The following is a 21,094-nucleotide window of genomic DNA, read 5'->3' on the forward strand; positions in this document are numbered from 1 at the left end:
TTAAGACTTAATTTAGATAAAAAATTAAATCCTAATATGAAAAAAAAAAGTTAATTTCAGGCCTTAACCCAATAAAAAATTAAGCATAAGCAAGAGAAGAGTAGGCGCGTAAAAGCCGCGAGGAATTGAAACATCCGCCCAGCTCAACGTGCTTGGATTGGAGATGGCCAGCGTTATTCATTTCTTCCAAATATGTACATATATTTTGGATAGAAAAAGAAAGAACAAAAAACTAACAAAATCTTTCAAAGTCTACATAGAAATTAGGGAACAAGGGGCAGCAAAGTTTGTCTCTTTTTTCTTCTTTCTTTTCATTTTTTTCTTGGTTGAAAAAAAGAGGAGCGGAGAGAAAATTACAGCTTGGTAGTATCCGTCTTTGCTGTTGTAATGTTGGCAGAGAGACGAGAGAGGGCAGCAGCTGGTTTAATCCAAAAATGCTCTCTCTGTCTCTCCTCACTGCTCATAGATTGGCAGCCGAATTGAGCCACATTCGCATCAATTATCACTCTTAATTATTTGATTCTCCTCCTAAGTCTCTATTGGAAGACGAGCAATGAGCTTTGGTTTCTTTTGGTTTGGGATATTATGTTAGGAATTAGTTATTAGTTATTCTGGGTTTTTTGTTCTGTTTTCTTTTTCTTGTTCGTTATCAACAATCATCGATCGTCGAGTCAATCAGCTATGGCCCCGAATAGCGATCCTACTAAATCCAAGAGGCTTTATCAAGTTTGGAAGGGGAGCAATGTGAGTTTCTTCTTCTTGTTGTTTTCTCTCTTTGAATTGCGATTAGGATTATTTTTATTTTTTTTTATTTTTTGGTTTTCGGTTGTGGAAATTATGATTTAGCAATCACTATCTTAGTTTACTCTACGGGACACTGTTACTCTTTTTTTTCTTTTTCTTTCTACCAAACAAATGGATGGACGAAGGTCATAATTTACAAACATTCCTGTTAGCTCTAATTCTGAGCCTGCCTGGGTCGATTGGGAGATTTTGCAATTATGTTGATTTTCATTAATTCCAATTAAATTAAATTAAATTAAATCAATTTCTTAACCCAGTATTGATGATGGATGGATGAAGCTTTCTTGAGTTGAATGAGAGTTTGTAACATTTGCTACCAAAAACCAAGGGCATATGATCTTTTATAGCTGAGTTGTTGAATTCTCTCACCTCCTATTTACTTCATTTATCCATTTGAATATTCTTGATCTACTGTTCTTCTCTTCTTCCCTGCTTAAGCTCTCCAGAAAAGGAAAAATAAAATCCAAACGTCTTCCAAATCTTTCTGTGTAAAACCATGATCACAGTCGTGTTTGACAAACATTAGTGTAGCTACTGTTATTATTGTTGTTGTTGTTGTGACAAAGTTTTATTATTGAGGGTGGTTTTGTTTTGTTACTAACAGAGATTCTTTTGTGGTGGGAGATTGATCTTTGGTCCTGACGTTGCATCATTGTTTCTATCCACATTTCTTATTGCTGGCCCCGCCATTGCTTTCTGCATAAGGATGTATATTAAGATCAAACATGAAAATACCAATGCTGGCCGCTGTTATTCCATATTAATTCTGGGTGCCTTACTCACTGCACTGGTAAGTCTTCTTTTTGGTTGAACTTCTAGTTGTGTCAATGGTCACTGCTAAACAAATACGTGTGCCAAATAGTTTTCAAACCAGTAATTTTCGTTATTCCACTGTTCCTAAGCAACAATTTATAAGCTCTTTAAATGTGATTAAGCACTTAAGTAATGTTCATTTTATGAACAATTCTATTTGGCTGATATTCAATTGGGTACTGTGTTTGCGTGAAAAAGAAAAGCTTCTTGTATGGGGACAATTTTGATCCAAGGTGTATCCTTATTGATGGGGTTTAGGGGAAAAACAGCAGTAAATTAGCATAATCAGGACTGAAAAGCAAGTAGAAAGAAGTTTGAACTCTAGAAAATGTAGGGTTATAGAAAACCTCTAGTTTCTCTCTATTAGTTCAAAGGAAATAATAAGAATGTTGTGGCTTTAAATAGGTTACAGATTATTTATAATAGGTTCCCTTGCAAGTAAAGTTGCTAGGATTTCTTGCAAATAAAGTTTTATTCCTAGCCCTAATAATCCAAGCTGTCGAAAATATATCTAATACCTAGAATAAATATTATAAAATAAAACTGAAATAAGAAAATAAATAAAGCTCTTGCATCATTTTCCTTAGCTTGGAAAACTCGACTCCAACAAGAAAACACTAACAACTTCAGCATAGATTTTCGGGTCAACACGTTGCAACTCTTTTTCCACAATCCAAGAGCTTTCACTAGTTTGCCTAACCTTTCACCAAAAATCTCCTATATCGATTATCTCCTTTGGACCTCGCTTCTTTAAAATCAACACATCTTTGATAACCTCAGACTTAGCCTTGGGAAGTTGCTGCAGCTGGCCTGAAATTTCAGCAACATTCCCATCAAAACCCTCAAAGGGATATAAGCCATAAACATTAAAAACTGGACTGATAATCTGAAGGCAACTCAACCACATAAACATTAGAGCTTATTTTCTTCAGCACCTTAGAAGGCCCAAACTTCATTAACTAAAACTTGTGAAAAGTTCCCTTTGGAAACTTCTCTCATCTCAAATGTATGAGAACTAAATCTCCCTCTTCAGATTCTTTCATCCAATGTGATTAACTGCTGTAGCATTGTTCTCATTGCTTGTTTTCGAGACAGTCATCACCTCTTGATGAACTTATCATACATGATCAGAAAAGGTTTCACCATCATCACTCACCCTAGTTCCAAGTGGCAAAGGAACTAAGTCAAGCACATTGCTGGACGCCTAAGATAGAGATCTAGTCACAGGACGATTTGACCTGGGTTTTTTTATGAGAACATATGGTGAGAGAATTGTAAAAGAAAGAGTGGAGCTCTTCAAAGGGGACTACCAACCTTGAAGCTCAAAAAGAGACAGAGAGAGCTGCCCATTTCAAACTTGAAGCTCTTTTCATTCATCACGTCGTACCATTTAAATAACAATGCTAGGCTGAGTAAATTACGAACATGATAATAGGAATTTTAATCCCTCTATTATATGACTTGACCAAGGGTCTGTTTGGACAACACAGAGTAATTGAATGAAATTGTAATTATTAGTGTATTAATTACACTCTCTTATAATTACAAAGAATTGCAATTCCCTAGACATGTTTGGCTAACAAGTGTAATTACATCGAAATTCTCTATATCATGTTTGGTAGTATAAATTGTAATTATACAGTTACATAATTTATATATTTTAAAAATATTAATTATTATAAAAGATTATTAGCATGATAAAAACATAATTTCTAACCATGTAATAAAAATTAAAATCACATCATCATATGTATCATGTTAGTTTAAAAAAGTAGTTGATAATATTAATATTCAAAAAAGAACTCAACCTGTTGTATTTTTCTAGGCTAAGGTATACAATATTTATACAAATGGAAGTGAACTTTTGTCAATTCCATGAGAATTAGGAGCTAATTTATTCTATCCTAAAATACATTAGGAGTAAACTATTCTAACCTTGAAAAAAATAGTAGAAATCATGGAATATACATAAAAATTATAGCTGTACAGAAATGATATTTTAGATTTTTCAACACTCTCCCTCAAGATGGTGAATAGATATTTTCCATTCCCATCTTGCATGTAATGTCTTCAAAGTTGGAAGTAGGCATTCCCTTTGTTAAGACATCTGCCAATTGATTACTTGATGCTATACATGGAGTGCTTATCATGCTGCTGTCCAGTTTTTCTTTAATAAAGTGTCTATCTACTTCAATGTGCTTTGAGCAATCATGTTGCATTGGATTGTGTGCAATGTTGATGGCAAACTTGTTGTTACAATAGAGTTTCATAGGTCCTTCCCACTTGATTTTAAGGTCATCAAGTATTATTTTGAGCCATAAGAAATTCACAAACTCCATGAGCCATAGCTCTGAACTCTACTTCAGCACTTGATCTTGCAACAACCGATTGCTTCTTACCCTTTCATGTTACTAGGTTCCTAACAAGAAATGTACAATATCTTGAAGTTGATCTACGATCTACAACAGAACCTACATAATCAACATTGGTATATGCCTAAATGAGCAACCTTTCATTTTTCTTAAACAAAATTCCTCTACCCGATGTTCCTTTGAGATAAGATAGAATTTTGTTTACAGCCTGCAAGTGTTTCTCTCTTGGATCATGCATGAATTGACTTCTTACACTTACGACTTATGTCTGGCCTTGTATGGGACAAGTATATTAGTTTTCCAGTCAACCGTTGATATCTTCCCTTATCTATGGTGCTATCATCCTATATTTCAAAGTAAACACCCACTTACACCCCACAATTTTCTTTCCTTTGGGCAGATTTAAAATTTCCCAAGTCTTATTTCTTTCTAGAGCATTTATCTCCTCTTTAATATCTTGTAACCAGTTCTTATTTCTAAGTGCCTCTTGTAGTTTGTGGGATTGAAGTGGAGTTGATGGTGGTAAGAAAAGTTCTATGTTGTGGGGAGAGTCTATGGAAAGACACAAAATTTGAGATTGGATGCTTAGCGCATTCTCGTATTCCTTTTTGAACAACAATAGATGAGTCTAAATCATTAAATTCACAAGGAACAAAATCAAATTGAGAAGACAAAGGTGCAAAATTTTCAATACCTAATTGTGGTTCAGATTCTTGGACTTGCACAGGTTCAGAAATATGAACTTTCTTCCTTGAATGGTATAGTAGGATTTAAACCGGTTTTTCTCTTAGCTCTAAGATCAGGTTCAATTTCTTTACTAGTATGTTCACCTTCAATTTCAAGTTCACTGCTGGCATGTTCTCCTTTGGGTTAGGTGTATGGTTAGGTTTGAAAGACTTTAAATTGGGTGTAGGACTTTGAAAATAAAAAAGAAATTCCTTATCTTCCCAAGAACTCTCCCCTTGGAGGTGAGGATTGTTACTTTGAGAGTAAGGCTCATTTTCAGCAAATGTGACATTCATGGAGGTAAATTTTTTTTCTGAAGGTGGATGATAACACTTGTATCCCACAAAAATACATTTTAAAGTTCTTGGATCAAGTTTCCTTCTTTGGTGTGCATGAACTTGTACAAAAGCAGCACAGCCAAACACATTTGGTGACAATTTGTAAGAGACATTAAAATTGGGCTAAAAAACAAAATAAGCAGCAATGGGACTCTGATTATTTAGCACTTTGGAAGTTACTCTATTTATCAAATGTGTAGCAGTTAAAACAGCCTCCCTCCAAAAGGTGTTTGGAACTTTGTGGTGAAACAAAATTGCTCGTGTTACACTTAGCAAATGTCTATTTTTTCGTTCAACAATCCTATTTTGTTGGGGTGTGTCTACACAAGATGGCTCATGTATTATACCCTCCTTTTGGAAGAAAGATGAGAGAACTTGATTAAGATAGTCTCTTGCATTGTCAGATCTTACCATTTTAATCAAACTTCTAAATTGTACGATTAAATTATTCTAATGCATATAATATAATTTTTATAACTTATATAAAAATAAATCTTTTAAAGTTGGATTTGGGTGTAATTACCTGGGTAGTTCTTTCAATTCTCACTACCTAAAATATATAAGACTAGAATAATCTATAGAATAATTAACTAATTATTTTATATTATTGCCTTAATTTGTAAGATCTTGATTTCATTCTTGATTCTATTGATTTTTTCCATCTGTAACATCACTCTCCTCCTCAAGCATGAGCTTGTCCTCAAGCTCGAATTGCATGTAGAGAGATTTAAGGCTCCAGGGCAGTGACAACACTATTTACATTCTCATTCTGCCTCGCATTTGCCATTTCCAACCAAAATAGGTGTTTACATTTTTGGCCACTTGTGTATGTCTCATTGCAACCAAGATCAGATTCATTAACAAGACTACTTTTTGTTATGTCAAGCTGGTTGTGGGCACCTTATGGAAGCTTCATTTGGGCTCCCATTGGTTCTTGTTGTGGCTTAGCATAAATTTCACTCGGCAATTTTTCAATTGCATGTTGCATTGCAGCCAATTTTGCCTATTGATATTGATTTCCTTTTCCTTGGCATTTAGTGCCATCAACCATGGCTTAATAGCAAATCCTAATATAAACCCTATGATCTAACCATAAATTAATGTGTTTTAAGGGAACAACACAAGTAAATTAGCAAAATTAGGACTAAAAAACAAGTGAAAAGAAGTTGAAATTCGGGAAAGGTAAGTTTATAGAAAACCTCTAGTTTCTCTCTATTAATTCAAAGGAAATAATAAGAATGTTGTTGTAAATTGGTACGATGGTTAACAAAAGAAAAAAAAAAAAACAATAGAAAAGGCAAAGAATTGGAAGAAAATCAAAGAGAGAATTTTGGCTCAATAACATTCAATCTTTTCATAACCGTTTTTGGTCCTTGTCACCGCATATAAAGCAAAGAAATGTAAAGGGAAATAGCACCTTAAAAGTTAGTTAAAATAAACGGTAAACTAAACAGCATTATTAAACAAAACGTCCCGTTTAAATAAATCTTTATGCGCATCGTTTCATTAATTAGCTCGTGACAAATACCCCTTGTTCGAAGTGATCCTTGTCCTAAATGATCAATGTGTGGAAAGTTCTCCTTGAGCTGTTGAAGGGGTTCCCATGTGGCATCTTCCGGAAATGAGTGTGCCCATTCCACCAAAACCTCGGTGATAGCAGCGTTGCCCTTTTCACCATTCTCCTCTGTAAGATCTTGGCAGGTTCCTTTGCCTAAGTTCCTTGCTCATTGATCACTGGTAAGTGTGCTTGAACAAGAGCTGCACCAACATGCCTTTTCAACTGTGATACATGGAAGGTGGGATGCACACGAGACCCTTGGGGAAGTTGGAGCTTGTAAGTCACTTTTCCAACCCTGTCTTCTACTCGAAAAGGCCCAAAAAAACTTAGGTGCCAGCTTTTTATTTAGGCTTGGAGCTTATAGGCTTATAGGCTTGGAGCTTCTGATTTAGGTGGTAGCTTCTATGTTTGTTTGCTTGCAGTTTCATCCGATCTTGGGCTCTCTTTAGATGAAATTATGGCAACTTCCTCATAGCCTTTCGTTGTTGCAACTTTTTATCCATAGTAGCTACTAGGGATGCTCCAGCTAGGTAGGGCATATGGAGAGGAGGGGTTTACAAAGCCTCATATGGGGTGACTTGGACAGCTGAGTGGAAGGTGGTGTTGTACAGAACCACTAGGCTAAGGGAAGCCACTTCTGCCAGTCTTGTGGCATTTCTCCTATCTTGCACCTCAAGTACCCTTCAAGGCACTTGTTTACTATTTCAGTTTGCATCTATCTCTGGGTGATAGGTAGTGGACAAATGCACCTTGGTGCCCATCCTCTTAAAGAGATCTTGCCAAAAGTTATTAACAAAGACCTTATCCCTGTCAGAAATTTAATCTAGCATTCCATGTAGCTTATACACATTATCCATGAACTCTCGAGTCACATCCGCATCAGTAAAGGGATGTGCCATGGCTACAAAATGAGCATACTTAGTGAGGCGGTCAACCACCACAAAAATGACATTCTTACCTTCGGAGTTTGCAAGCCCTTCAATAAGTTCATAGAGATGGAGGATCAAGCTCTTTCTGGGATTGGGAGTGGTTGTAAAAGACCTGGTGGTGCTACTATTTTTTACTTGCATTTTTGTCATATCAGGCACTCTCTCACCCACCTTTTAACATCAGTGATAAGGCCCTTCTAGTATAAAAGGCTTGTCATCCTTCTTTTGGTTGCATGTACCCCTGGATGTCCTATGGTGCTTGCATGAAAGAGTTGGAATAGTTCCTACTTGAAACCAGCAACATTTCCTACTACAATCTTCTCTTTTCTTCTAAGGAATCTACCATCCCAGAAATGCTTTGAATGTTTGGCACTTCGCTTCTGAACTTCTGAACATTGCCTTTGAACCTTAGGATCCACCAAATATGATGCCTGCACTCGATCAAGAGATCAAAACTGATAGAGCTTTCAATGAGCTGTAGATATTGCCCCTCTTTTAGTGCTTGCTTCCTTGACAAAGCATTTGTAGCCAAATTTCTGGACCCTTTTCTGTAAACCATCTCATAGTCATACCTGAGCATCTTTGCTACCCACTTTTGCTAGAAGGGAGTGATTGTCATTTGGTCAGCTAAAAGTCTTAAACTTTAATGGTCAGTTTTGACTTTAAAGTGGCTTCCCACTAGATATGAATGTCATTTCTTAACAGCTAAAAGTACAACAAGCATTTCCTTCTCATATATGGAAAGGGCTTGATGCCTTATTCCCAATCCCTTGTTGAAGTAGGCCACGAGCTTACCTTGTTGCTGAAGGATTGCCCCCACCCCATAACTTGATGCATCAGTGCCCACATAAAACTCTAAGCTGAAATCAAGTAGAGTAAAGACAGGTGCTGAGCATAAAGCTTGTTTCAATTGCTCAAAGGCAACAGTGGCCTGATCCCACCACCCCCAAAGCAACTTTCTTCAGCAAGTTGGTGAGTGGCCTCGCAATGACACCATAGTTTTTAATGAACCTCATATGATAACCCAAAAGCCTCAATAAGCCCCTTAACTCTTTGATGGAAGCAGGAATAGGCCACGTTGCCACACTGTCCACCTTGGTCTTGTCCATAGAGACAGTCCCTTTGGAAATTATATGCCCCAAATACTCCACTTGATCAGTTCCAAATGAGCATTTGCTTTTTTTGACAAAGAGTTGTCTCAACAACTTAAAAACCTCCCTTAGATGGCCTAATGCTCTAACCAAGTGGGGGAGTAAACAAGAATATCATTGAAGAAAACCGATACTGTTCTCCTCAACAGTGGCCTAAAGATGGCGTTCATTAGCCCTTGGAAGGTAGAAGGGACATTGGTGAGCCCGAAAGGCATCACCAAGAACTCAAAGTTGCCCTCATGCGTTTTGAAAGCTGTCTTGGGGATGTCAGCTTCATGCATCCTAATATGATGATAACCTGATTTCAAATCCAGCTTGAGAAAGATTCTAGCTTCTCCAAGCTCATCCAACAACTCCACGATGATGGGGATAGAGAATCTAACTTTGATTGCCAGTTGGTTAAGGTGCCTGTAATCGACACAAAGCCTCCATATTTCATCTTTTTTCTTCATTACCATAGGAGAGGCAAAAGGGTTTGAATTATCTCTTATTATCCCAGCTTTGAGCATTTCCCCTACCAGCTTTTCCAGTTCTGATTTCTGAATCATAGGGTACATATATGGCTTTACTTTGACCACTGCCCCTTCATCTTTGAGGGCTATCCTATGATCTTAAAGTCGTACAGGGGGTAAGCTTGAGATAGCTTGAAAAATTTCTTGGAACAAATTAAGGGGCAGTTGCAGTTCTTCTGGCACTAACTAATTTGAAGCTGTTGAGAGAGCCACTTGTTCAACACTGGTCAAAACTAATGCACATGGGTCCAACTCACCTACCATTTAGGAAAAACACTTAGCTGATTGTCCCTGACTTAGCATTTCAATGTTGCCTGGTGAGATACCCCTGATAATACAAAGGGTTACTTTGGAAGTGAATTGCATGGTCATGGAGCCAAAATTCCAATTTATGGACCCTAAGGAGAGTAACCATTGTATCCCAGGGACCACATCACATCCTTTAAGAGGTAAAACTATAAAGTCAGCAATAAAACTGAACCCTTGAACCTCCCATTCGATCTCTTTACAAACACCAGTAGTAAATAGATGCCTCCCATCAGCTACAGTGACCCTCATTTGTTGTTGCCCCACGGGTAAAGACAACCTAAACACCAACTTAGAGTCTAGAAAATTGTGTGTACTCCTCGAATCTACTAAGAATATGACATTAGCTACCTCAATTTTTGCCTCAAACCTCATGGTATGGGGACTTTAAGACCTTTTTATTGCATGCAAGGACAACACAGGGCCTTGTGCTTGTACCTCTTCAACAGGAAGATCCTCCAGCTTATCTGAACATTCTTGAAACTCCTTAGTATCCTATTCACCAGGTCAATCCAATAACATTTGATAGAGCTGACTTTTAACACATTTATGGCCAATGTCATATTTGGCTCCACACCAAAAACAAAGGCCCTTTTGTTTCCTCTCTGCCATAAGTGCAGAATTGACTCCCTTGGAAGGTACCTTAGAGGCCATAGATCCCCCTGGAGGTGGGTGTACAGAAGGCTCGACTAGTTAGAAATAGGTGTTTGATTGGAGATAGTAGTGGTTTGATTGGGGCTAAACCTGGTGACTGAGTGAGTTCCAGCTAGAAATCCCTTCCTAGGGGAGGTTCCTAAGATACTTTCCACCTATTGAGCTTTGTGAAAACCTTCTACCAAAGATTGGGGCCTAAATAGCTGTAAGTACTGACTTATGTCTATCTTCAAATTACTAATGTATATGCTGAGGGCATAAGATTTGGCAATTGCAGTTGGTTTAAAAGGCTTACAAACTGGTCATGATAGTGCTCCACTAAGCCCTGCTAATTCAGGGTCACTAACTCGGCCATCAAGTCCTTGAAGATACTGGCCCCAGATCGTTCTTTCAAGCTGTGAACATGGTAGACCCAGCCCAACAAAGGAAGACCACCGTGCCTTTGGGCATAGAAGTGGTGCCTGTCCAAGGCACGACTTTGAAGGTGGAGCATCACTGTTCGTACCTTGTCAGTTTCAGGTACTCCCTCTATAGCAAAATACTACTCCAAATTCAACCACTAACCTCAAAAATCAATGCCATCGAAGCGAGGGCACTCCAACCTATAGGTATGCTCTTGAAGGAACCCGATTCTCGGTGGGTTGGGGTTTGACTGCCCCGTAGTTTGTGGAGGGGCTTCCAAGTTGTCCTTGGCTGGGAATCCAGGTGGTGGTCCTCCCAGGACCCCCTTTCCCTTGGCTTAAGCACTTGCTGTTGTGTTTGAAACAGTTGCATTGCCCAGGTACTCTTCAAACAGAGAATGCATCTCCATCTGAAACTCCTTAAACCCTTGAAATCGAGCCTCAATTTTGGTGTCCCACTTAGAATCCAATTGAGCAAGTTTGTTTTGGACCTTCACCATTTCCTGCTGGAGCACGTCGATGTCCTTCTGTAGCCTCATGGTTACTCCGTCACCGGCCATCGCTGAGCTCTAATACCTTTGGTACGACAATTGTTAACAGAAGAGAGAAAAAGACAGATAGAATAAATAGAGAGATTTGGAAGAAAATCAGAGAGAGAATTCTGGCTCAATAACATTCAATTTTTTCATAACCGTTTTTGGTCCTTGTCACCGCATATAAAACAAAGAAATGGAAAGGGAAATTACACTTTAAAAGTTGGTTAAAATAAATGGTAAATTAAACAACATTAATTAAACAAAAAGCCCCATTTAAATAAATCCTTCTGCGCATCTTTTCATTAATCAGCACCCAAAACACACCCAACGGTCATATTTCAGCTTGTGACATAAAGATGTTACAACATATTTATAATAGACTTGCTAGCAAGTTACTAGCTTTCTTGCACATAAAGTTTTATTCCTAGCCTTAGATTTAAACCGGTCCAAAATATATCTGATACTTAAAATAAATATTATAAAATAGAACTGGAATAATAAAATATTATTAAATAAATAAAGCTCTCATGTCACTCTTTCATGCAATTGGCTATGGGTTAACTTTCTTTTGTTTTCCGTGGCCCTCATGAATATTTTTCATTTACATACTGTATTTGGTTTTTATCACTCGCTTTGGTGAATGGTATGTTTGACTATTTTCATCTCTTTATTTGAATTTAAACTAGTTTACACCACAATTATACTTTTTGTGTAAAACTCGCGCTTCCGGTTACAAGATATAAAATTGATAATAAAGTCAACTTTGCAGGATCTGCTGTTTCTATTCTTTACCTCTGGTAGAGATCCTGGAATTCTACCCAGAAATTCAAAACCTCCTGAATCAGATGAAGCTTTGGATGTAACTACCCCATCTATGGAGTGGGTCAATGGTAGAACTCCTCATTTAAAACTTCCTCGTGCTAAAGATGTAATAGTTAATGGCCACACTGTGAAAGTAAAGTACTGTGACACCTGTTTGCTTTATCGTCCTCCCCGAGCATCTCATTGTTCCATATGCAACAACTGTGTTCAAAGGTTTGATCATCACTGCCCGTGGGTTGGTCAATGCATTGGAATAGTAAGTTTAAATTTCCTCTGAACTTTTTTATCGACTAAATGTACTTACTGGTAGGATGTACTTAAATATTGAGCAATCGAGCTTGGGATATTTTTCTTGACATGATTTGAATTAGGTTGGCATAAACATGGTATTTTATGACATTAGAAATCAATTGGGCTTTGATAAATATTTTCTATAGCATTAAAACTGAAGTAAATATTATACGGGGCCTTCATTATTGTCTTTTTAAACTTGATTGTACGTGCTGGCTACCCTCTCTCAAATTTGCTGCTTATCCTCCACATCTTCAAAATAAGTCATACTTTATGCACTTGAGGTAAGTTCACATCTCTATATGCGTGAAATGGCTTCCATTATGGAGGAAGGAGTAAAATCAGGTTGGATGTTTAATTTTAGGTTGCATTGGGGGTGAAAAGGTGGGACATTAAGAGTAATTTATGTTCTATGAAATTTGGTAGCGCATTAATGATATGATGAAAAAACGAGGTAGTCAAAAAGCTGTTTGGAAGCTGTTTTGCATGGTGGAGGCTGGAAGGTAATTTAGTGTTTAAGATTGAATTTCGATGTTTGGTTCAAGTTGATTGATGATGATTTAAAATCTGAATAAAGAGATCGATAAGCTTCAAATTTAGCATACCTTAAGAGTCTGACTTTGATTTCACTATACCAGCACAGGAGGAGCAAACATGCTTGGGAAATTCTGTAAAAATAATTCTAGAACTCTAACCTTATTATTAGTTTACCTAAAAATGTATCAATATGATTAAAATCTGGAAGTATAGAAAGTATAAAACAGAACTTCTAGGCTCCAAATTTGCAATTTTTGGTAGATCACGATTACCAAGTTTTCCTAACACTTGAAACTCAAGGAAAGAGAAAATTAAATAAAATTTGCAGCCTAGCCAAAAGGAACACATTTTACAACTCTATATAAAATATTCTAGCTAATTCTAGTCTTAAATCAGTTCACCATTGAATGGTGCTTGACCATCTATGTCTTTTAATATCACCATTTTGTAGTTTCGTATTGCAAATATGAACAACTTATATGGTGCTTCTCATTAAACCCAAAAAGTGCACGTGGGATATAACTGTGCTAAATGGCAGAAGTAGTAAAATTATGGTACCACTAAGGTTGCCCCAAATTACAGTTGTTGCACAATCATGCATATATTCTCTAAATGGCGCTTCTCATTAAACCCGGAAAGTGCACATGGGATTTCCATTCATCTTGTTGATAATATTTTTCTAATAGGCCACTGGTTGCTTCTAGTTGGAAATTTTGATCTTTAGGATGTACCATATCTTTTCCTATTGGCTTCAGGATTATTATTTTTAGGGATGTAACTCTGCCAAATGGCAAAAGTTGTAAAAATATGGTACCAATAAGGTTACCCCAAATCTTAGTTGTTGCATAATATTGTCTATAATCTCTAAATAGATGACTTCTAAGTATTAAGTATTTTTGAAATGTTGTTATTTATTTATTTGTGGTTGCAACTAATGGTGCTTTTGACTTGTGTGTTGGTTGCAGCGTAACTATCGGTTCTTCTTTATGTTTATATCAACCTCAACCATCTTGTGCTTATATGTCTTTGTTTGTTCTTGGATCAATGTGCTCGAAAAGGAAGCTGGCAATGATAGCAATATTTGGAAGGCCATGTCGCATGATATCCTATCCATAATTCTCATAGTCTACTGCTTCATAGCTGTATGGTTTGTTGGTGGTCTTACAGTTTTCCATTTCTATCTGATTTGCACTAATCAAGTAAGTTTCTTGTCAAAGCTCCATGTTTTTCTGAAGAACTAAGTTCTGTCCGTTCCTTATCATATTATATATTTGTCATGCCTAAGAATACTCTGACTGGTAGGGCATCTTAATTTGGCTGGCTGTATAACAGTCTGCACAACATTTTGGGCTATTGTCGATCAATGCATTCTTAAATCTTTCTAACTTATATTTTTTGCCATTGTGTCCTTTGTTAGTTTCACCACTTTCTTATTGGTGCCTTGAGCCAATTTGACCCTAGAACAGTTGTGAAAAATATTGTTGAGGTAGAGTTGTTGGAAAAGAGATGTTAGATTGAAAATATCTTAAATAACTAAGAATACTTGTTGTCTTCTCGAGTATTTTATGAAGACATTCAGTTGTCAATGCAACTCTTTGTCAATACTTTAAGTTTCTGCCTTTAACCTTTAGAGACTTTCCTGCTACCTTCTTAGACACCACTTTCTTATTGGTGCCTTGAGCCAATTTGACCCTAGAACAGTTGTAAAAAATGTTGTTGAGGTAGAGCTATTGGAAAAGAGCTGTTAGATTGAAAATATCTTAAATAACGAAGAATACTTGTTGTCTTCTCAAGTATTTTATGAAGACATTCAGTTGTCAATGCAACTCTTTGTCAATACTTTAAGTTTCTGCCTTTAACCTTTATAGACTTTTTTTGGTTTATATAGAAACTGCAGTTATTTTTTCAAAGACCTTGTTCGGCCCTGCTACCTTCTTAGACTCCACTTTCTTATTGGTGCCTTGAGCCAATTTGACCCTAGAACAGTTGTAAAAAATGTTGTTGAGGTAGAGCTGTTGGAAAAGAGATGTTAGATTGAAAATATCTTAAATAACTAAGAATACTTGTTGTCTTCTCAAGTATTTTATGAAGACATTCAGTTGTCAATGCAACTCTTTGTCAATACTTTAAGTTTCTGCCTTTAACCTTTAGAGACTTTTGTTGGTTTATATAGAAACCAAAGTTATTTTTTCACAAAACCTTGTTCGGTCCTGCTACCTTCTTAGAACAAAGAAGCTGGTCCATAAGCTGGCAAATACACACTTGAATTTTTAACATGGTCTTTAAATTCTCAACTGCCTTACAAATCCAGATAATACAACAATGGGTTGAATGAAAAGGTCGAGGTTAAACTTGACATCCACACAAAGTCACAAACTATGAGAATAACTATCTTCTCATTAGCTGAATACTTTGTGAATGTAGTGTGATCAGTTTGTCCTTGAATGCATCCTTGTTTTTTTTATGAATTGACTGAACATTTTGAACCAAGCTTTTGACAACTGTTTGGTTCATATAAACATTTTTTAGCTTGGAGAATTTTTATCCAAACTTTTTCTCAAAACCTGGTGATGGATCCATGCTGAGTTCTTTGTTTAAGTCTTGTTAGGAAACACATCTTCACATCAAGCTGTTGTAGAGACCAATCAAAATTGGCTGTAATTGACACAAAAGCACTGTCATTGTGCTTAATTTTGCCACTGTTGCAAAGGTTTTTAGGTAATCCATGTGTAAAACCTTTAGCCACCAACTGTGCCTTGTGTCCCTCAATCCATCTGACTTGTATTTGGTTGTAAAAATGCATTTGCATCCAACTTTTTTCTTCTATTTTGGCAAATCAATTACCTCCCATGGTTTTTTTTTTTCAAGAGCCTTCATCTCTGAGAGAATATCCTCTTTCCAGTTAGGACCCTGTAGAGCATTCTGTACAACCTTTTGAATTTTCACGCAAGACAAATTGTAAAGGCATAGAAGGTAGGTGATAGAGTTTTGTAAGAAACAAATTTTGACATAGAGTGTTTGGTACAAGTTCTAACACCCTTTCATTTAGCAATTTGAACACTAAGTTCAATAAAACTAGAGTCGGGATAAGGAAAATTAGGGGAGTTTTGATCTGCCTCTATTCTTCTGCGAGTAAACAAGTTCATTGGTAAATGTTGTCTCTCCAGTGCCATTTTTATCTAAATTATGAGATGACTTTACAAAATCTAGACCTTGGTTTTAGTAGGCTAAGACACTAAGTTCCTCATTTATGCTGAAATTGGATCCATTAGAAGTCAATGTGTTGTTTTTGGTTTTTGTAGGAAAAGAAATACGTTGACGAACAAACATACACTAAATAATAATGGAGATATTATCACTTGCTACAAAAAAAATGAAAGGAACTCTTGTTCTTATTATCAGATTGATGAAAAAACACTATAATTTATAGGGAGCATGATAACAAATATGTCAATGAATCCCTTAAAAATAGAAAAAGAAAATAAAATCTTAATAGATTTCTAAGGAATAAGAATAATCCCTTAATTTAGGCAACAAATATACGCTAAATAATAATGGAAATATGGAACAAAATACTAATAATAATAATGGAGATTCTGGATATCTCCATATTTAAAAATAGTAACCAAATCAAAGGCTAAGCCCTGGAAATTAGGAATTAATTTTATGATGTATCTTACTAAGCATACGTTAGTTTAATGCCATTCCATGACAGCTAATTTTAATTTCTCAATCCTTCCAGTTGAGCTAATTAATAGGAAATATTTTATCACCAAAAAGAAACAAAGGAAATATTCATAAAAAAAAATTAATGGGAAAAATCTCATTAGTCCATACTGCTTTTTAAATCTGTATTAAAAAACTGATTTACTTGAACAGTAACAGTGCGAAATAGTGTCAGGAACAAGTATCGCATATAATATTCTTAAACTAGCTGCTTTTTGTTTGGCCAAAAAGAAAACTAGCTGCTTTATGGTTTGCTGAAGTTGTTGAGTTTTAAACTGCATTAGGATGATCCGAAAAGTACTGATGATTATTACATAAATTATCCAGAGACTGATGCAAAATTAAATAACGAACTTGTGGGATCATTGGTTACTAAACTGGTCATGATTCATTGGTTAGAGACAAGATCACCTGACTAAAATTGTCTAATTTTCACTGGCTAAGTTCTTTTAAATGTAGAGAGTTTCAAGTATTGGTTTGATAGACACTTATTTCCTCTCAAATACGACCTTGATCTCCGCAATTGCTGAATTACCCTTCTCTTTAATGGCTGAAATGCCATTCATGGCAGAATACCCTTTTTCCTTTTGAAATGGTCAAAGGCAGTTGATTATGGAAAAAAGCCATTTTCCTCTGCTTTCTTTTTCTTGGTCTCCAAGTAAGGAATCATGGCTGATGATTTCAAAGGAAGTTTCTTCTTTATATTTTATTAACTTCCAAAAGGCAGATTTTTGTTTAATATGATAATTGCCAATTCCAACTGTAACTTAACTGCAGCCTTCAGACACTTATCCAAAGATAGATATTCTTCTACTATTTCTTCCTCCTGTGTTTGTGTAAAAAAATAGAATGTCAGTAATAACAATATATTGCAAAGAAAAGAGAAAGATAAAATAAAAAACACACAGATTTTCCACCTTATTCTAATCAATATCAAATAGATGGAGTTTAATAAGGTTACTATTGTATTTTATTTAAATAAGGATTCGGGTCACTCAATTCTAACAGTTTGCGGGTACAACTTGAGGAATGAAAGACATGATTGTAAATTAGTTTCTTTCTATTAGCATACCAAGGCAGTTCCCTTCTTTAGCACATTTTTACTATTGCTAAATTCTTCCACTACTAAACCTATATTTAGCTAAAAGAAAAAGGGGAGAGGGAGGGAGAGACCGTATTTGTTTTCTTTACATTAAGAGTTAAGATGGTATGAAAGAGTGCACAATGTCTCTTAACAAAATAAAATGAAGCATGTTTCGGATGGGTCTTAGAATCATTCTAGTATAATTGAAACTTGAGGATACTATAGAAGTTTTATCTTTTGTTTAGTGTTATGATTTGGAAATTGCTAGGAACCTTAAGAAGTGTTAAAAAAAAAAAATCCCTTAAGATTTCTCTCTGTTGGCCCCCTAGATTGGTATGATGTTTTTCTAGTTCAAGATTGTTTAGGGGGGTTTAGAACTGTTTATATTTGATGATTGTCACTGTATTGTTTAAGCTTACTACTCTTTTGGCTTTTGCAACTATAATAAACTCTCATTCGCTATGTTTAGGAGATACTTATTTGAGGACTGGAATTTCTATTTGTATTCTATAATCCAAATTCATCCTATTGGAAAACTTTTTAAAAGAATCCAAATTTCTAAGGAATTTGCAAATTCAACACATTTCAATTCTCTCCCTTCAATCTCGAATAGCAAATTGTAAACTAATCTAGACAAAGGATTTCAAATTTATGAATTTTAATTCAAATGATTTTCACTCTGAAATATTGAAATCTGAATACAAGTACGGCTTTAAGTTCCCAAACTCTACCATAAAGTCAATATTGTTGTATGCTAATATTTTTCGATTTGCTTTGTGTTTGACCTTAACAAGTTGTGTAAATTACCATGCTAGAGCTTGTATATGCTTGTATTTCTACCATATGTTTCCTTTTTTGTTTTGTGAATTAGGAAATATTCCCTGCGTTAGATATCAACCCCAGTGTGTTTTGTTTCTGAATAATATTTGATTGCAGTCTTGTCCAATTTTTTTTACAGACTACGTACGAGAACTTCCGTTATCGATATGATAAAAAAGAAAACCCATATAACAAGGGAACAGCAGGAAATCTTGGTGAAATGTTTTTGTCCAAGATTCCACCTTCATTAAATGATTTTCGTTCATTTGTGGAGGAAAGTGAGCATATGGTTATGGGATCAATGATGCCAAACTTTATGGAAGGTCATATTAGCTCAAAAGAGAAAATTGACATTGAGATGGGAAATAGGCTTGCTGAAGATACTGGTTATTCACTTCCTGAAATTTTGAGAAATTTGGAATTTGATGATTTTGAGGACGAATTGATGATAAAGCAGGAAGGGGAAAGAGATATGGATTCATTGTTTCTTGGAGGGCAAGATATGAAACCATCAGATGAAGTCTCCATTCCGGGGGGTGAAACAGTTAGAACTGAGCAAAGTTCAGCTTCTAAAAATGGAGATGGAGAATTTATGGAAAGCTACAGTGCAAGAAATGAAACAGATACGTCAGGGAAACCAATAATGTAGCAATTCTCATCCAACAAAATTGTCGCCACTTCATGTAGAACTGTAATCTTCGTGTTCTCTCTCCTTTTAAGTTAAAATTCTAGTGCTTTTTTTATTTAAAACTTTGGAGGCAAACACTGGCGTAAGTGATAATTAAACAAGTTTTTGTTAATAACAGCTTTGCTTGGGTTGGGTTATTTTGAAATTCATGTGAAGGATTTCCTTGTCTTGTGAAATCGCAGTGGAGTGCAGCTTTGGAGGAGTGCAAGTTGTTGAAAATAGAGATACAAGCTCAAAAAAAGTAAATATATATATATCTATCAGTTTATTTGGAGGTCCAAAACTCTTATTGATTGTTGTAAGCTGTAAATGTCGTATTTTGCTCGAAATAATGTAGAAACTTAAAAACAAATGGTGTGATTGTGAGTGTGAGGGTGAAAAAGAAAAAGGTCTATAGTCTGTGTTGTAGGTTTTATCATTTCTTACTGTTTCTAAAGTATGATTGAGAGAATAGATATTTCTCTTCAGCAGTTAGAACTGTAGCATGTTTAAAACTAATTAGATTGTGTGGTATGTATTTATTTTATGAACTATTTCTTACACCTTGATGAAGTTTTCAAATTTAACAAAGTGATTATGTTTTTCCCTAAAATGCATGCTTTATAATCGAGTATAATATCTATAAGCTAGAGTGACTTTTATGTACCAATAAATTAATATCTATCTATAACTATGTATAATTTTAAGATACATGGCTGACTGTACATGTTTAATCTTAAAATCATGATACCTTGCTGTTTTTTCAAGGATGTGAGATGAGAAGAAAAGGAGAGAGAAAGAAGAAAAGAAAGAAAAGGAATGAGAGAAAAGGGTTTAATTCTGTTTTAGATTCTATATTCTTCCCAGATTTAAAATTTAATCTTTTAATTTTAATTTTAGAATTTTGTCTCTTTATTTTTTTAATTTAATAATTGAAGTTTAATTGATAGTTACGTAAAAGAAAATTTATTAGATTGAATTATGTGACATCCAAAAAAAATCCTCACAAGATCAATTTAAAGTCGTGTATAAGACATGTAAGAAAACAAAAGACACTTTATTTCTTTGAGTAGTGCTGAAAACCTTATAATGCCGAATCAAAACAAAATACTTACAACTCCAAATTTAATATTTTATTTGTTTATTTGGTTTTCAGATTTTATTTAGTCGTAAAATTTTAATTTAAATATTACACGTAATTCAATTTAACAGAAGCCTTTTAAGTAGTGTTATCAATCGAACTTTAATTTTTAAATTGAAAGAGTTGAGGGTTTGGTATATGCACGAATGAAGTGAAATCTATTGTTCACTGAAGTTGCTAATTTTAAAGTCTAGAAAATCAATTGGCTTGCGATGCACTTTTGGAAGGAATCTAAGCATTTCTGGGTCAAGATGTCTTTTGATTTATGAAAGAGTTATCTTTTAGTTTAGAAACACACTTTGAATTATCTAATTTCAAGTTTAATAGCTCAAGTTATAACTGTTTTAATGAAGACTGGCGAGCAGAATTTATGAACAGAATTATTACAAGAAATTACAAGTTTTGAGCTTTAACTTGTTTTTGAATCATATCCGATTCAATTTTAAGGCTCCCAATATTGTATTTATTAAGTTTTATATTTTTGGTATTTATTTCTTCCTAAATTTATGATATTTTAAAGCATTTTGAATTATTTAAAAGTTTCATGTTTATAAGTATTTTTAGTTCGACTAGAACTACTTCAAATGAATTAGAGTCTCATCATACTTAGAAATTTTTTCTAGTACTCTTTGTAGTATTTTATTTTGCAAGATTCATTTTTTGTTCTTTTTCAAAATATTTTTTTATTTAATATTGTTCAAGATTTTGGGGGAAATTCTTCAAACTCTGGGTTGCCAAGAATTTGTTCTTCAAGGATCGATTAGAGCCATTGGTTGAATTTTTTGGAAAATATTTTTTAAAGGGTTCAATTGGACTGTAACACCTCTCATTTGTCTCAATGTATGGTATGAATGTGAAGTTTTACCGGAAAACTTTCATGACTAAAACTTTTGATTTATTTGAGAAA

The 21,094-nt window shown here is 35.2% G+C and overlaps 1 protein-coding gene across 2 annotated transcripts; it reads left to right on the forward strand.

Annotated features, from left to right (window-relative positions):
- Positions 1 to 161: 161 nt before the first annotated feature.
- Positions 162 to 19,637, forward strand: LOC105788303 (probable protein S-acyltransferase 4). Of its 2 annotated transcripts, none has more exons than XM_012615126.2 (6): positions 162 to 744; positions 1,409 to 1,594; positions 11,870 to 12,178; positions 13,716 to 13,949; positions 18,519 to 19,070; positions 19,186 to 19,637. In XM_012615126.2, the coding sequence occupies exons 1-5, from the start codon at positions 682 to 684 to the stop codon at positions 19,026 to 19,028; spliced, it is 1,302 nt and encodes a 433-aa protein (XP_012470580.1). In that variant the 5' UTR covers positions 162 to 681; the 3' UTR covers positions 19,029 to 19,070; positions 19,186 to 19,637. The 2 variants fall into 2 exon arrangements, with proteins under 2 accessions (XP_012470580.1, XP_012470581.1); XM_012615127.2 differs by having other exon boundaries at positions 19,250 to 19,637.
- The last annotated feature ends 1,457 nt before the right edge of the window (positions 19,638 to 21,094 follow it).

This window comes from Gossypium raimondii, chromosome 2 (assembly GCF_025698545.1).
Source record: "Gossypium raimondii isolate GPD5lz chromosome 2, ASM2569854v1, whole genome shotgun sequence".
NCBI lineage: Eukaryota > Viridiplantae > Streptophyta > Magnoliopsida > Malvales > Malvaceae > Gossypium > Gossypium raimondii.

Coding starts and splice junctions, on each gene's coding strand:
- LOC105788303 (XM_012615126.2), top strand. CDS start 682: ATGGCCCCGAATAGCGATCCTACTAAATCCAAGAGGCTTTATCAAGTT. Junction 745..1,408: donor AAGTTTGGAAGGGGAGCAAT/GTGAGTTTCTTC, acceptor TGTTACTAACAG/AGATTCTTTTGTGGTGGGAG. Junction 13,950..18,518: donor ATCTGATTTGCACTAATCAA/GTAAGTTTCTTG, acceptor TTTTTTTTACAG/ACTACGTACGAGAACTTCCG.